The sequence below is a fragment of the Athene noctua genome, chromosome 3 (genome assembly GCF_965140245.1).
Source record: "Athene noctua chromosome 3, bAthNoc1.hap1.1, whole genome shotgun sequence".
Lineage (NCBI taxonomy): Eukaryota > Metazoa > Chordata > Aves > Strigiformes > Strigidae > Athene > Athene noctua.
Window position 1 is genome coordinate 71294331 of NC_134039.1, and position 16840 is coordinate 71311170.

The 16840-nt window shown below is 42.5% G+C and overlaps 1 protein-coding gene across 1 annotated transcript in view; it reads left to right on the forward strand.

Annotated features, from left to right (window-relative positions):
* CELSR1 (cadherin EGF LAG seven-pass G-type receptor 1) overlaps positions 1-16840 on the forward strand; it is a 173875-nt gene that overhangs the window by 146940 nt on the left and 10095 nt on the right. The window contains exons 22-26 of the mRNA XM_074901601.1: positions 142-309; positions 2738-2864; positions 3245-3445; positions 8173-8347; positions 15891-16003. Of these exons, the coding sequence (XP_074757702.1) occupies positions 142-309; positions 2738-2864; positions 3245-3445; positions 8173-8347; positions 15891-16003 (784 nt within the window). The remainder of the gene's footprint in view (positions 1-141; positions 310-2737; positions 2865-3244; positions 3446-8172; positions 8348-15890; positions 16004-16840) is intronic.

A 16840-nucleotide genomic window follows, 5' to 3' on the forward strand; every position in this document is an offset into this window, starting at 1 on the left:
ACATCTGTCTGGAAGGCTGATGGTGCATCTCCTTCACTTTCTGAGTGGAGGCGACTAGAAATCTTCTGTTTGCAGAACCTACCAAATCAGTGCTTTGCATTTTAATGTTTAGATCACTGTGCAATTTTTCTCCTTCTGCAGATTGCCAAATCGCCCTATTATTAACACACCAGTAGTGAGCACAGCCATTCATAGTGATGGGGAGCTTCCTCCCAACCTGGTGGAAAAGCCCATCATAGTGGAGTATGCCATGCTGGAAACGGAGGAGAGAACGAAGCCTGTCTGTGTCTTCTGGAATCATTCCATCACGTATGTCTCCTGCTTGCTTTAGGACTGTGCATGGCAACTGTCTCAGTAGCAGAGAAGTTATGTCCAGGAATATAATTCTGGAGGAAACCCCTTTTTGCTCAGTTTATTCAACTGGCGACTGATTTCTGGTGGAATAGAGCCATGTAGTCATTTCCTATCAACCTGAAAAAAATTAAAATAATCATCATAACTCCTCAAACAAAGGATTAGCCATACAGTTTCTAACAAACCTGATGCAATCATGTCTTTCTGCAGGGTTCATTTTCACCCAGCAGTAATAGATCTCACAATCTCCTTGTGTTTGCTCATGCTTTTTGCCCACAGATGTACATCTGGACAGGCACAGTCCAACTCCAGAGCCGGAATTCATGGCTTATCTGAGGTTCCTAAATCAGGACTCTCATTGCCCCATGCCCTCTTTTTAGGAGGTCATCTCCAGGAGATGTTTTAGTTCTTACACAGGCTGAATCTTCTCCTGTTACACTCCAGTGATTATGAACAGAGTACATGGCAATCAGGCACCCACCCTTGATGCTTCAGCCAAGGTCAGTGCAAAAAATTGCAAAACCAAGTCTTCATGTTGGTAAAAAGGAGGACTGAGGTTTCACAGATAGAATTATATGAGTAAAGATTATAAATTTTTCAATCTCAAATTTTTGAATTAAAAGTCAACCCAAAGACAATTGCACTGATAAGAAGCAACTTACCTTTCATTCCATCAACTATTGTGGATTTGCTTTCATTTGTTTTAGTGAAGGAGGGAGAGGAAATACCCTCTTTGGGACCTTAGACCTCTTCCAGTTATTAGGAGGCCATCGTAATACATAAGCAGAACATAAGGAGAAAGTATTTGACTCTAAGAGGGAAGTGTGAGGGAGAAGTCTGAACATGGCTCATTTAGGTCTTTTGTATTCATAAAATTAAAGATACAGATATATTTTTCTTGAAAATGTGAAAAAGGTTAAGAACTGTATATGCTTATAAGTGTTTTCTTGGGTTTATGGTATTGTGAAAACAGCACAGTCCTGTTGGAGATATTTCAAGGGTGGATAAAACAAAAGAAAATGTGTTGAGACGTAACTACATGTTCTGCATGTTATGATTTCACAATATTGCAACTATTACATATATAATGCAATTTTCAGCCATAAAACCAGGTATATAGTGAGAGGATAATATTGTCTGCCCAGGGTAAGAGACATAGCTGTTACTTGTTTCCTAACAACCCAAAAACTCCAGTAAACCCGTGGAAAAATCCATTAAAAGGCAATATCCCATACTGGAAATAAAACAGCTAACTAACCTGGGAAATGTTTACCTCCTAGTCAAAAGCTTCAGGAGATTATATCATTTAAAGGATCGAAGAAGCTACAGAAGTCTGTTATGTTTGCAAAAAAACCCCACTCCATTTTCCTGCATGTAAAGTAGTATATTGGATTGTATGTACAGATGATTCTGCCAATTGTGAGGGAATGGCAAGTCCTTTCTCATAAATTTTTAAACATCGTATGGACTTGAATAACTCATTAGCTCTAAAGTGATTCATCTATTAGCTATTTGCTGGCAACTTCAGTGGCATTGTTGTCTGTGTTACGTCTTCCTACAGCCACGGTTGAAAAGCAGCTCTTAAACTGCATGTAATAAAAGAATTTTTAAAAAGTGAGTACTTTTCCAGAGAAAGTGATATTAAAGCTGTTTAACAAATATTTTAGTGTTGAATGAAAAAGATGTCATATCTAATTAAAGACTCAGTAACTACAAGACTATTTTTATTACTCATTAACTTCAGAATAGAGTAATTAATATTGATACGAAATAATTTCTGAAGTCACTGGAGTTAACCAAGGATGCATAGAGAAGAATCTTTAAGGGAGCATTTCCCCCCCAATGTTAATACAAGTTATCTCCTGATAAGAAATATTATTTACCAGTATTAACCTTTTCTCGTGTACTTTTCAGGTGAACACTATAACAAAATCATTATTGCTGAAACATATTTTCCATAAGAGCTCTACAAGCAGTGTCTAGATCTAGGGAAACAGAGGTGACTCAAAAACATGTACCTCTCTGTGGTTTTGTTACTTTTATCTTCATTAGACAGTCTGCAAGTTCTTCCCTGTATTGTTAGTGTGGTCACTAACCCAAAAGCACATTTAAAGAAAATTTTTTTTTAACTCAAATGAGATTATTATAAAACCACAAAATTTGGTCAGAAAAGCCAGCTGCCATATCAGAAACTACTTTTTAAGGCTTTTTAAGTTTAAGGCTTTTTAAGTTGATGATACGCTTTCAGGCAGGTGACAGCTGTAAATATTTCTGCCTTGGTACTCACAGTCCTCTCTGGTTGCAGAGCAAGAGCTGCCCCGCAGAGCAATAGCAGCAGGAGGCAAGGGGAGATTGCTCTCAGAAAGGCCTTTTTTCCCCACAGGATTGGCGGGACAGGTGCCTGGTCCTCCAGAGGATGTGAGCTGTTTTCCAGAAACCAGAGCCATATCGCTTGCCAGTGCAACCATATAACCAGTTTTGCCGTCCTGATGGACATTTCAAAACGAGAGGTGAGTGATGTCAAGCTCATGATTTTTCAGGGCTTTGATTCAAAACTTGAGCTTGAACTTTGAGCGTGACTCAGAGCGTCGGCACTGGGTCGATCCCATGTTGCGGTGTGTCTGGAGTGCATTGCTCCATGCTTGCCAGCACCCACCATTGGGTCTGCTGAGAGAAGCTTCTACCTGGCTGATGCACCCCTGGATGTTGCCTGTACACACTCGACATGTTGAGTGATTTAAGAGGTGACATCATCCACTCACTCCTGTTGGTCCTAAAGCAAATCAGTATGTTGACTCAGTAGTAATGAAAACATTGACATTCTGAGCAGCAGGTTTGATTGGAGGAAAAGAAGGAAAACCTCACAGACGTTCTATCTGTGTTTCTATAGAATGGGGAGGTGCTTCCTCTGAAGATCGTCACTTACACAACCGTATCCATCTCACTGGTGGCTTTGCTGATCACCTTCATACTGCTGGTCCTGATCCGCACCCTACGTTCCAACTTGCACAGTATCCACAAAAACCTGGTGGCTGCCCTTTTCTTCTCTGAGCTTGTCTTTCTTATTGGAATCAACCAGACTGAAAACCCGGTAAGAGTTATTCTGTGCTTATTGCTTTAAATCAGGGAGTTCATATTGCGACTTTTACCTGCTCTCATCTGTTTCATGTTCTCTTCTTTTTTACTTCTGTTTGGCCTTGACAGTCATTCGAAAAACATCAGACTCTTAATATATTCTTGTGTGTTTTACGTGATTAATAGTAATGCCAGGAGATAGGGCTGTATCTTATTTTCAGAGAATATATGACAGCAGCCCTGTTGAAGGCTTATCCCAGGAACTGAACCCTGAATACTGATTTTTTCCTTCCTTTCCATCAGTTTTCTGTCTTGCTTCATCTGTTCAGCAGGAAGCTCTTCTGTTTCTTCTACCACAGGTACCTCACAAGCCCAAACAGCTCCTGGTGTTGGCTGGTAGGTTGTCAACTATGTGTTGCTGTGCAGGTGTCAATACACGTGTTGCACACCCACCATGGCCATTCTGGAGAAGCCACTTGCCAGGTGTGGGACAGCTTGCTATATCCAAGAATCAGAAGGAAACCTGTCACTTTGCTTTGTGCCTTCCAGCCACAGTGACTGCTGGTTTCAGCCCATCATCTCTGTTACCAAAGCCTAGTGCAGACACCTCCAGCATTGTGCATGTCAAGAAACACAAGCTATGAATGGACTGAATATGAGATATATGCCACACATGAAGCATGTATGTTCTGTACCTATGACCTCATTGCTATCTCAACTGTGTAGCATTATATTTATTATTGCTGCTGATTCTTAGTAACACCTGTCTCAAAAGTCATGGTTGCCATGCAGACAGGTAGGAGACAAGCAGGCAAGGGTTCCAGCACTGCCAAGTTTCACAGTCACCTGTACCAAATGTGCAGCAGACAGATGGGAGATGACATGCAATAAAAAGAACATCCTTAACAAATATGAAGAATATTCAAAATGTTAGCGTAGGGATTATCTGAACACTCTGAAGAAAATCCATTACTGTACATGTTTCAATCTAAATTTTGAGAGGGAACTACAATCTTGAGATGAAAACACATGAAAAAAAAGAACCATGCTGATTCCACATTGTCCAAGCAGCAGAAGTGGGAGAATATACCTACATTCAATGAGCATCATCACAGCTATGGTAATGACACCATGGTGCCTAACCACACAGCCTCACTTGCTCAATAACTTAAGCCTAAAGTGTCACCCTGGATTCTAATATCCATTTGAGCTATAACATACATTTTAGAAAGTATCTGACCTTGACTAATTTCGGCTTCCAGTAACTGAGTGTTGTCAAGACCTTTTCCTAGTAAATTTGAGAGACCTCGCCTATAAAAATTTTCTTCCCAGGAAGCCCGTGTTCAATAGTATTTCTTTTGGAAAACTAAATAAAATTAAGCTGCTTAAATTCTTCAGTTTCTAAGATTCAGGTTACTCTGTTGCCTTTCTTCTGGGCTTTCTTCCCCCACTTTAACCTTTTGAAAAATTGTGAGTGCTAAACTGGGTGAGGCTTTCCAGCTGGTAATGTCACTTCCAGTCCCATATTCCGATATTCTCCTGCACTGGGAACTGCAGTCCCTTCTCTTCTGCTATGGTGAGATCTTCTGCAGTGATCTGCCCTCTGGGGTATGGTCTCACATCATGTGTGACCCATGTTGGTTGTGTTTTATAATATACGAGTTTGCATATTAAAATAACTTTGCTCAAATGAACTCACCTTACCAGCTCATCCACAGCACTCCGTGTAACTTCACCTTTCCAATTCTTTCTTGAGTACACCACTCATTTTTCACTGCATTTCACTAGCAAGGAGTTTATACTCTTTGACATGAATACTGAGGAGCAGTGGGCCAAGCCCACATCCCTGCAGAATCTTACCAGAAATTATGCAGTAAATGATGGCTCCTCGTTTCCAGGTTCCTTTCACAATATCGTGAAGCACCAAGCAAAGGTTTATAAGAGTAGTAAAACAGTTCATTATAACAATACCACAACTACTAATGGTCGTACTTGGTGAGACTGTTCTCCTTTGCTTCTTCTCATTTTTATGCTTTGGGGCTCATGGCATGATCATGTCCTATAGTGTTCCAGGACTCAGTGAAACATCCCAAAGCTTTAACCCACTTACAAAGACCTTTAAGTTACAGAATATATTTCATATGGCAGAAAGCCGCTCCTTACAGCCTACCCAGTCAATTTGAGAAGTTAGGAGGGCTGTAAGCCATGTGTGCTTGAGACAATTATTCATCTGTCTGTATGGAATGAGAGTTGTCTAACGAGTCATGCACTGATGAACATAAAGAAGTAAAGAATGCTGGAGCACAAATAATGCTGCGCTGCTTGGCACCCAGCCTGGCTTTTATGGGTTTCTGTAAATTAACAGTCACATTTTTGGGTGAGGTTTTAATCTTTCCCTGGACTATTGATAGAAAGTGATTTATTTTCTTTCTTACCTGAAAAAGGTAATGTTCAGGGCAGCAGTCTACTCATATGCATGTGCGAGTAGGAACAAAAAAAGCACTGCTTACATAGAGGGAAGAAAGGTCTTTTATTTGGTGAGCCACATTTTCAATAACACTTGGTGTTATAGTAAAGCTGATGCAGTAAGTGAATCCAGAAATTTGGCAGTCTTTGTATGATTCCTTCACTCGGCAAAGTTAAACAGGGAAACCTACATTTCTGAGCATTATACATGAAAAAACACTAAAAAGTCATGCCAAAATCTGAAAGCAGAGTCAGTGATGCACAGGAACAAAAGGTTCCAAAACACAGTGTAAAACATTTTGAAACAAAAATTGAATTATTACACGAAGTGCTCTTAAATCAAGTTTATCAGCATATCCTTGGCAAAATCCTTTGCTTTGCTTCTGAAAGGGGAAAGTTAATGGTGAGATTTCAGTTCAGGTGTCGGATGCTTGTGGTCAATCCTGTTTTCACCCATCTAACTGTTAAGTTGGGAGGGGAAGCTGATTAGCAGATATTACAGAAATGCAAGTCTGTAAAGGTCAGAGGTTTCAAGGTGGCCATTTGGTCACAAAGATGACTGCAGCTACCAGTTTGCCCATTGTAGCTGTTACTCTTAAGGACCCGGTCTCTTTGGTTTCAGCAGGTCCTTCATTTTTGCTGTTCTCAGCCTGACAGAGCTGAGTGGTCCACTTTGTGATGCTGATGTAGTAGAAGAACCAGATCCAAACCTGGGACTAGAAGCACCCCTTGATCCTAGCCAAAGACATGAACTACGAGGCCACTAGCCTGATTTCTGCTGGTCCTCATGACTTCTGTGTCTGACTGCAAGTAGCGCAGCCTCAAGAGGAAGGTAGAGCCAAGCATTTCTGGACCCAGAATATCCTGCAGCCTGGTGATTAGAGCGGTTTTCTGCAGTGGACAAAAAGTGGGTTAACCCCCCTGCTCAAGCCAGGTAGAGCCTAGAAGCCGATCTTCCACTTTGTAGTCAAATATTCTGATATTGACATTAGGTAAAAGATTGGTCTGCAGAGGAGGTGGTGATCTGCTTCTGTCTGCATCATTTTAGTCCAGTGCAAGGCAGCCTCCATGACTTGTTGAAGTGCAGATGTGCAGGGTCTGCAGGGTTCATCAGTGAAGGGCAAAACTGCAAGGACAAAAGAGATGGCCACTGCCTTACCCCATGGATGCATCCACGGTCTTGCTTCTCAGGGTTTTTTTGAAAAAAGAGCCTGAGAAAAGGAGCTATAGATGGAACAGACCTTTTCAGACCCATGACACAAACACATATAAGACGATTTGTGAGACTGACATTTCATTTAACTGATAAGAAAATCCCTCAAAGAAAGGCTGGATTCCTTTGGTTCAAGTCTACAGATCATCCATTGCTCATATTCAGCACATTCACTTTTCCTGGGCTGTAGCTTCATAGATTTCTGTCCCCAGAAGTAGATTTTTTTGAGCAAGAAGAATTTTCTCAGGGACTGGTCCTAAACTGACCTAAGATCTTCTCACACCTCTCCTCCACCTCTGCCAAACACAAGGAGAGTTTCTTTGTACTTTTTTATCTACTAATACCAGGCACAAAACATGGTCTACTTTAAAACGTAACAAAACTGTACCAAAATAGCACACTTCCTTGGAGAGAGTTCTCTCTCAAGTAGCAGAAAAACCCAGAGGATTGCTCTTGATATGGAAATGGGAGACACCGAATCAGTGCAGGGCTGAGGGTGGCCATTCTCAGAAGCAATTTGTTGGCTTTGCAGTGAGACTGGTTTGACTGATGCAGTTAAACACACCGTGGCTGAATTTGGTGTAGTGGCATTGTGCAAGCGAGACTTAGCTGAGGCAAGGCAAAGGGGTCTGCAGCCTCCATAGAAGCATCCTCACCTCCTGCTTTGCACCAGAAGAGCCACAAGCTCTGCCAGCCCTGCCCCTCCTGTGAGCAGAACGAATTCAATCAACCAAAAATCCTTACCTTTTTAGCAAATATGCACAGAGAAAATAGTCACAGAATGTGGACGGCAAGGGCAATGACCAAAACCATGTTGGGTTGATAGGTTAAAACTGAACCAGGCTCAGAACAGGCCACATGATATTTAAAAAAAAAAAAAAAAAAAAGCTTTCACAATATGAACAGCTTTTCTAAAACTCTGAAAAACTTAATTAATGGCAGTGTATTTGTTCTGCCAAAACCTTTTTGTTACACTTACCTTTAGCTGCAGGGGGGACCCAGTGACTCACCAGGTTGTGATTCAGAAGAGCAACTCTAATTTCCCTGCCCTTTCCCTTCTGCAGTTTGTGTGTACCGTGATTGCCATCCTCCTGCATTACTTCTACATGAGCACCTTTGCATGGATGTTTGTGGAGCAGCTCCACATATACCGGATGCTGACTGAAGTGAGGAACATCAACTTTGGGCACATGCGGTTCTACTACGTTGTTGGATGGGGCATTCCTGCCATCATAACAGGTACCCTCAACCGTCCCAAAACAGCTTCGTTTCCCTTCCCTGCCATCTTCACTGGCCAGATTGAGGAAAGTTGCCCCATCCCCTAGACAGGTATGGGTGCACTCAACTACTGCTGTCACTTCAGTCTTTTCCTGAACAGGGGCAACACCAGATCATGTCTAGCAGAAGTCAGCCTGAATTTTGCAGATCTGTGTACCGCATGTCTGTTTCCCCAGTTGAAGTGATACTGAGAGTTTTACAATAACATAAACATAACTGCACCCAGATTAAAACAGGACTTGATATTATTGCCTGGGAATAACAGTATTTTTATTTTAACAACTTTGCCAGTAGCCGTCGGAAATTTTCCTTCCCTGTGCTGGTGCCCTGGGATATGGGCATGCACTCTCTTGGGGAGGTAGCTGCAGTGGCTTCAGAAGCACTGCTGCCCACCGGACATTCCTGCCCTTCACTGGACATTCCTATTGCCTACCCTTGACCAGCAGTAAATGCTCCCTGAAGGGGATTTCAGTAGTTCTATTTACTTGGAATAAAAATGAGCTGGGAATACTCAAGCAGCCTTTTACTTCATTTCAGATACAAAAGCAATAACTTCCAGTTGAGGAAAAGTGGTGAAAAGCTGGTGGCGGTAATCTTTTAAATCGTTCCAGGGTGATCCACAGGAGCACATCCATCTCCACCCTCACCATGCCTATTTTTGCAATCAGACATTTCCAGTGCTACCCTAAGCACATGGTGCTGCATTAATTCAGGCAGACAGCTCCTTGGGAAATACTCTTCACAGAACAGTTGGAGCGGGGTTTTTTGGTTCATCTATTTCAGCATGTATCTGTTGCCATATGGGAAATCAGATCATAGGCAGACAGTTAACTTTTATCCAATTACTTTTATTTTTACAGATAACAACATACTGTCAGCAATGGCAGAGGTTTAGATGTCTCTCAGATCAAACAAATAGCTATCACTCATACACACTTGCAAAAATACTATGGAACAAGTTAGACTTGAAAATATATGGGGTTTTTTTTCTGTGTGACTTAAGAAAGTGTAATACCAAAACACAGTGTAGGTTAGTACAGGTTAGTTCCTTCTCCAGAGAGAGATGATAAGTTTTTCCATATGACCTTGTGCATAAATACTTTCTACTTCTATCAATTTATCCAGAACACAGTGGAAAGCACAGCCCAGAAGCCTCTGCCACTCTAGACATATCCCTGACCTTTTAAATAGAAATCGTCCTTGAACTTCTAAACCATTTCAGACCTGAGTCACTTTTATCAGTGCATACAGGACTACTGCAGTATATTAAGGAACGTTTAAGTGCAGTCAGATAATTGGCAGCATCATTTTTAGTAGAAAATAAGTATCATTCAATAAAAATAAACAATTTGAATTTCAGAACACATAACTCTTAGAAGACTTCTGTCAGCAGGATTTTCTGTTTCATGCTTAGTTTCTCTCCTGAATTTTAAATTAATTCAGACCTTCTCAACAGCAGTATTACGCAATCTAAATACCATTTTTACATTTTTCTACTTAGATATTGTTGACTGTGATATGGAACTGTTTTACACTTTCAAAACCATGAGTTATGGTTCCAGTTTGTCTCCTGTAATTTAACCTCTGAATCTACTGAATTTGCAGTTCAGTAATTTGCAGTTTAAATGAAAAGTCAGATCCCTATTACTGAGCAACTCAGAGGATTTTGTGAAATGAAGGGTAAAGAAAACGAAGCCTTTAGTTTGCCCTTCCAGGTTTAGAAATCATCTGAAGAGAAAATTATTTAATCATAAATAGCATAAAGTGGGATTTCTTACCCCAAATAACATTGTTACTGTACATATTTTAAATAAGCTTCTTCTATAAATTTTAAATGTTAATATCTAAACAGTAAAAGGGTTCCAGATTCATCAGATGCATCTTAAACATGATTTCTTTTGAATTGTTTTATGAGGGAAGGATTGTGTATGTTTCTTAATAGTGGAAAAGACTAGATGTGGGAAGAAATTTTAACCTTGGACATCCAAAGGACTTTTTTGTTTTATTTGAAAGATAAATATCTAGCTCATTTTATCTTTATCATAGTTATTCTGGAAAAAAAAAAATATCTGCAGTAACAGTGGCTTTACTCTGTTTTGTTTGGGTTTTTTTTTTTTCTATTTTCCATGCTTAAACTGATATTCAGTTCAAGCAGGGACATACTCGCCCTAAGGCATCTGTGATTGGACCGGACTGCTTGCAGAAGGGAACCTTGACATTTAGGGGGGTGGAGGAGAAAACTTAGCAAAATGTTTACAGAGGAAACACTCCAGCAAGGAAGAACCACATTTAATCACAGCATAGAAAAGCAAATTGCCATGAATAGAAGTAGGATGGAAGTTGGAAGAAGGCTTACCGCCATCATAAGAGTGCGGATCTGGAATATTCCTCCATGGGGAGTGATAGTGTAGCATTTTAAAATGCAGTTTGATCCATCTAGGAGAGGGATTTTATGACTTTCTTGCCTCAGGAGCAAAGGGATGCATTTGGCACGCAGCGAGACCCCTCCAGTTCTTCATGGCACCACACTAACTGGTTAGCATATTTGTGCTCTAACTTCTTTGCCATGGAGACTGCAGTGCTCATGTTGAAACAGATTCTTACATAGCCCTAAACCCAATATCCCCCAGAAAATGGCACTTTCCAAATCTGCTGTTTGCTGAGAATACTAAGCAAGGCGATGAGTCAGGAGAGAGGTGAGACTGACCCACAGATGCCTGAGTCACACATGGCTGCTGAGCCCACAGGAGCTCAGAAGGGTTGAAACATGCCCCTCTGGCAGCACCTCTCCATGGCACGCTCTTGGCACACTCCTGGGATGGGTGCTGGTCCCCACAGGATGCTTGGCCATAGGACCAGCCCCAGTTCCTGCAAACATCAGTTTGCTATCACACAGCCTGCACACTCAGTCTGCTCAGGACAGCCAGGCTGCAGCATTTAATTGGCATGCAAAACGATTCTCTATATTACACTGCACTGGCTTAATTCTGCCTTTGGGTAAAGTGTTATTTCACATATTGTTGACTGCAGTAAAATTTGAACCATGTACCTGAAGACTGCAATTTGCCCTATTTGTTTAATGGACAACTTTAGGGTAGGATTTTGAGAGTGAAAAAATGTTGCTGTCTGCCAATTACTCTTAGAGCCAGATGTTTGGTCAAACTGTAGTTTAAATCAAGTCCCACTAATGGGGAAATCGAGTCCTGGGAAACAGACTGCGCTTGTTGCATCTGTATAAAATACTTTATGGTCCCTTAATCATTTATGGCTAATTCTTTCTGGATGGCAACTGCTGAAGGGGTTGGTAGAAGGGCCAGTGGGAGCAGCGAGGGAGACCAGTCCTATCTCATTCCACGTTTCAGAGAAAACAGATCCAATATCCACTGCTTTGCCAAATAGCCATTTTAATTTTCATAGACTGTGGGCCTGTACCAGATGTGAATATTGGCTGTGGGCCACCTTTAAGCAGCATGAGTGAAACACAGATACCTCTCCCTTTTTCAGTGTCTTTTTATCTAAGCTTGCGGCTTCGGTTCAAAAAAGGCATTTATTAATGTACATGTATTCTAGCAGAGAACAGCACTGCCATCAACCTTGGCTGCCTCGTTGAGTCAGGACATACGCTCTAACACAGTAGGTGCCCTCGATGCCGAGACAACATGCTGCGGCCGTTTACCATATGTTGTTGGCCATAGGCTTCGTAGGGATCAATTTCTGTGTCTTGAAGAAGGAAGATCTCTCTGCAGATGGGGTACACCTGTTTCAAAAGGGGAAAAGGATCTTTGCACAAGAGTTAGCAGTGCTCACTGAAAGAGCTTTAAACTAGATTTGAAGGGGGAAAGGGATAAAACCAGACTTGCTAGAGAGAAGCCTGGGGGCAGCACACCAATGTTTGAAGGATGGTATGCTAGCAAGGTCCTTCAGTCTGCCATTTCAGTGTAGGTAGGGGACGGAGATCCATGCAATGGCAAGACACAGGTTACTGATGTGTTAGAAACCATGAAAGTGCCTGAGAACAGTCATGTAGGAATTGGGCTTTTTCCCCTCAAAAATGTGGCAGGATCCAAATGAAGTGCATCTACACCAATGCACACAGCATGGGCAGAAAACAGGAACTGGGAGCCATTGTGAAGTGGGAAAACTATGATATAGCTGCAATCACAGAAACGTGGAGGGATGACTCATACAACTGGAGTGCTACAATGGATAGCTATAAACTCTTCAGAAGGGATAGGCAGGAGAGGCAGTGGGGTAGCCCTGTGTATTAGGGAGTGTTTTGACTGTCTAGAGCTTGATGACGGTGACAACAGGGTTCAATGTTTATGGGTAAGAACCAGGGGGAAGGCCAAAAAACAACCAGATATCATGGTGGGAGTCTGTTACAGGCCACCCAACCAGAATGAAGAGGCAGACAAAATATCCTGTAAGCAGCTGAGAGAAGTCTCACAGTCACTAGCCCTCGTTTTTGTGGGGGACTTCAACTTATCTGATGTCTGCTGGAAATACAGTACAGTGGAGAGGAAACAGTCTAGGAGGATCATGGAGTGTGTGGAAGATAACTTCCTATCACAGCTGGTGAGTGAGCCAACTAGGGAAGGTGCCCCACTGGACCTGTTGTTTGTGAACAGAGAAGGACTTGTGGGTGCTATGATGGTTGGAGGCCATCTTGGGCATAACGATCATGAAATGATCGAGTTTTTTGAATCTCAGAGAAGTAAGGGCGGGGGGTTCAGCAGAACTACTAGCTTGGACTTCCAGAGGACAGACTTTGGCCTGTTTAGGAGCGTGGTTGACAAAAGTCCTGAAGGGCAAAGGAGTCCAAGAAGGCTGGACATTCTTCAAGAAGGAAATCTTACAAGCACAGGAGCAGGCTGTCCCCATGTGCCGGAAGACAAGATGGCAGGGAAGACAGGCCTGGCTGAACAGAGAGCTTTGGCTGAAACTCAAGGAAAAAAAGAGAGTTTATGACCTCTGGAAGAAGGAGCAGGCAACTCAAGAATGTCATGAGGTTATGCAGGAGAAAATTAGAAGGGCCAAAGCCTAACTAGAACTTAATGTGGGTACTGCTGTAAAAGACAATAAAAAATGTTTCTATAAATACATCAGCAACAAAAGGAGAGCTGAGGAGAATCTCCATCCTTTATTGCATGCAGGGGGAAACATAGTGAGAAAGGATGAGGAAAAGGCTGAGGTACCTTTTTTGCCTCAGTCTTTAATAGTAAGACCAGTTGTTCTCAGGGTTCCCAGCCCCCTGAGGGAGCTGACAGAAGTGCTCACCAAGCCACTTTCCATCATTTATCAGTAGTCCTGGCTAACCTAGGAGGTCCCAGTTGACTGGAGGTTAGCAAATGTGACACCCATCTACAAGAATGACTGGAAAGAGGATTCAGGGAACTACAGGCCTGTCAGTCTGACCTCAGTCCCAGGGAAGGGTATGAGGCAGATCAACCTGAGTGCCATCACGTGACACATACAGGACAACCACGTGATTAGGGCGAATCAGCATGGGTTTCTTGAAGGCAGGTCCTGCTTGACTAACCTGATATCTTTCTATGACAAGATGACCCACTTAGTAGATGAGGGAAAGGCTATGCATGTTGTCTACCTAAACTTTAGTAAAGCCATTTCCACAGCATTCTCCTGGAGAAACTGAGTGCTCATGACTTGGTCAAGCATACACTGCACTAGGTTAAAAACTGGCTGGATGGCCGGCCCAAAGAGTGGTGGTGAATGGAGTTAAATCCAGTTGGTGGCCAGTCACAAGTGGTGTTCCCCAGGGCTCAGTATTGGGGCCAGTTCTGTTTAATATCTTTATCAATGATCTGGACGAGGGGATCAAGTGCACCCTCAGTAAGTTTGCAGATGACACCAAGTTGGGTGGGAGTGTTGATATGCTCGAGGGTAGGGAGGATCTACAGAGGGATCTGGACAGGCTGGATCAATGGGCCAAGGCCAATTGTATGAGGTTCAACAAGGCTCAGTGCTGGGTCCTGCACTTGGGTCACAACCACCCCATGCAACACTACAGGCTTGGGGAGGAGGGGCTGGAAAGATGCCTGGTGGAAAAGGACCTGGGGGTGTTGGTTGACAGCCAGCTGAATATGAGCCAGCAGTGTGCCCAGATGGCCAGGAAGGCCAATGGCATCCTGGCTTGGATCAGAAATAGCGTGGCCAGCAGAGACAAGGAAATTATTGTTTCCCATTACTCAGGACTGGTGAGGTCGCACCTCAAATACTGTGTTCAGTTTTGGGCCCTTCACTACAGAAAGACACTGAGGTGCTGGAGTGTGTCCAAACAAAGGCAACAGAGCTGGTGAAGGGTCTAGAGCACATGTAGTACGAGGAGCCGCTGAGGGAACTGGGGTTGTTTAACCTGGAGAAAGGAGGCTGAGGGGAGACCTTATCGCTCTCTACAGCTACACAAAAGGAGATTGTAGCGAGGTGGTTGTTGCTCTCTTCTCCCAAGTAGCAAGTGATAGAGTGAGAGGAAATGGCCTCAAGTTGCACCAGGGGAGTTTTAGATTGGATATTAGGGAAAAAATTCTTCACGGAAAGGGTTGTCAAGCATTGGAACAGGTTGCCCAGGGAAGTGGTTGAGTCACCATCCCTGGAAGTATTTAAGAGACGTGTAGATGTGGTGCTTAGGGACATGGTTTAGTGGTGGACTTGGCATTGTTAGGTTAATGGTTGGACTTGATGATCCAACATAAATGTTTCTATGATTCTGTGATTTTGCAGGTCAAAGGCAGCAATCCCAGTCCATTGCCATAAGGGCAAGGTGTAGGTCACCAAATCAGGCAGCACTGTAAATCAGCAGGTGGAGGTTGGGCTCAGAGACTCCATTGAAATTGTCCAGGATTTGAAAAATAAAACAATAAAAGGTGTGTTCTTAACTCAATTGCCTTGGGGGTGTTAGCAGACTCCATTTCAAACAGTGCTGAAAGCAAGAAGAGATACCTGAGATGGCAGCTCAAAATGAATCCCACCTGAGCTCAAGTGGTTAACTCCTGTGAGTTCCCAGGTTCCTTTGTCTCTGGTGTTTAATTAGCAACAGCAAGCTCACAGCAGTTAAGAATGCACTTCTTTTTGTAGTATAGACATCTCCCCAGTTATGATTCATGTCATTCTGCTGCGTAGGCTTATTGAAATTCCTCAACATGTCACTCACCCTCAAGGCTTCATCACAGTGTGTGAGTATGACTATAAAACTTCTGAAACAGAATTAATTTGGGACTTACATTTACTGTCTTTTTTATGTAGCTGAACTTTACTCTGGTAGGCAAAACTCAGTATCATTTGATACAGAGTGACTAGCATAAAAACTTTGATATTTAAAAGTTTTATTTCAATATTTTCCTTGATTTTGACTTCCCAGACTGACCCGTTAAACACATTTTGCTGTTATCATTTCATTTATCACACAGTGATTTGAAAATGTGCCTGGTTACATAGAAGTTATCAGCAGCACCTTTCTGATATACTTTCTCTCCATTTTGTGACCCAGGGCTTGCTGTTGGTCTGGATCCACAAGGCTATGGAAACCCTGATTTCTGCTGGTTGTCTGTTCATGACACCCTTATCTGGAGTTTCGCCGGGCCCATCGTAATTGTTGTAGTTGTAAGTATGGCGGAGTTGGCATCCAGAGCCTTATCTTCCTTACTGCTACCTTTTCTTCTATGTTTTATCAAACAGCAGTCATAATGTGATTCATTACATTTGAAGCCAATGTACTTGAGAATGCCTCTTTTGCTTAGATAAGACATGAGCTAAGCTCCTGGAAATCAGAGGAATGCTTGTCAGTGCAAAGATCACTTGTGGAGCCTTTGTTCCATGTTTGAAGGGTTGGTCAGTGAACTTTTTAAACAAATCAACAAAATGACCCATAACAAGTCACTTCATCCAGAAGTCCGAAAGCAATATTAAATAATTCTAGTTTCTAGAATTTAAAAGAATGGGCTGGTGTTTAACTTCTCCCTTAAGGCTTCCCTCAGTAACAGAGCACCAGAAGATAAATATTTTTCGTGTGGCTCTATCTTGAATGCAAATGCAGTTCTAGTCTCCTCATCTCCAAAAGTATGAAGGAGACCTGGAAGCAGTGTAGACTGGGGACACAAGTCATCAGAGACATGGGACAACCCCCACTGGAGGACCAACCAAGTGGACTGGGAACCTTCAGCTTAGAGAAGAGAAAGCTACAGAGAAGGGGAAGGAAAAAGCCTGTAATAGCATGGTGGTCTGGAGAAAATTACTGTGGAGCTAACTGCTCAGGGTCTTTTCTAACACAAGCAGTAGCAGAGGTGGCAGATTCAGAACAAACAGGATGAACTGCATCGTTTTTCGACAGTGAATTAAGTTTTGAACTCCTGGAAACAGGACAATGGCAGTGGTAAAGCTCTGCATGGTTTCAGAAGTGATTAAGTGCAAATGCACCACCCCACCTAGTACATCCCAGCT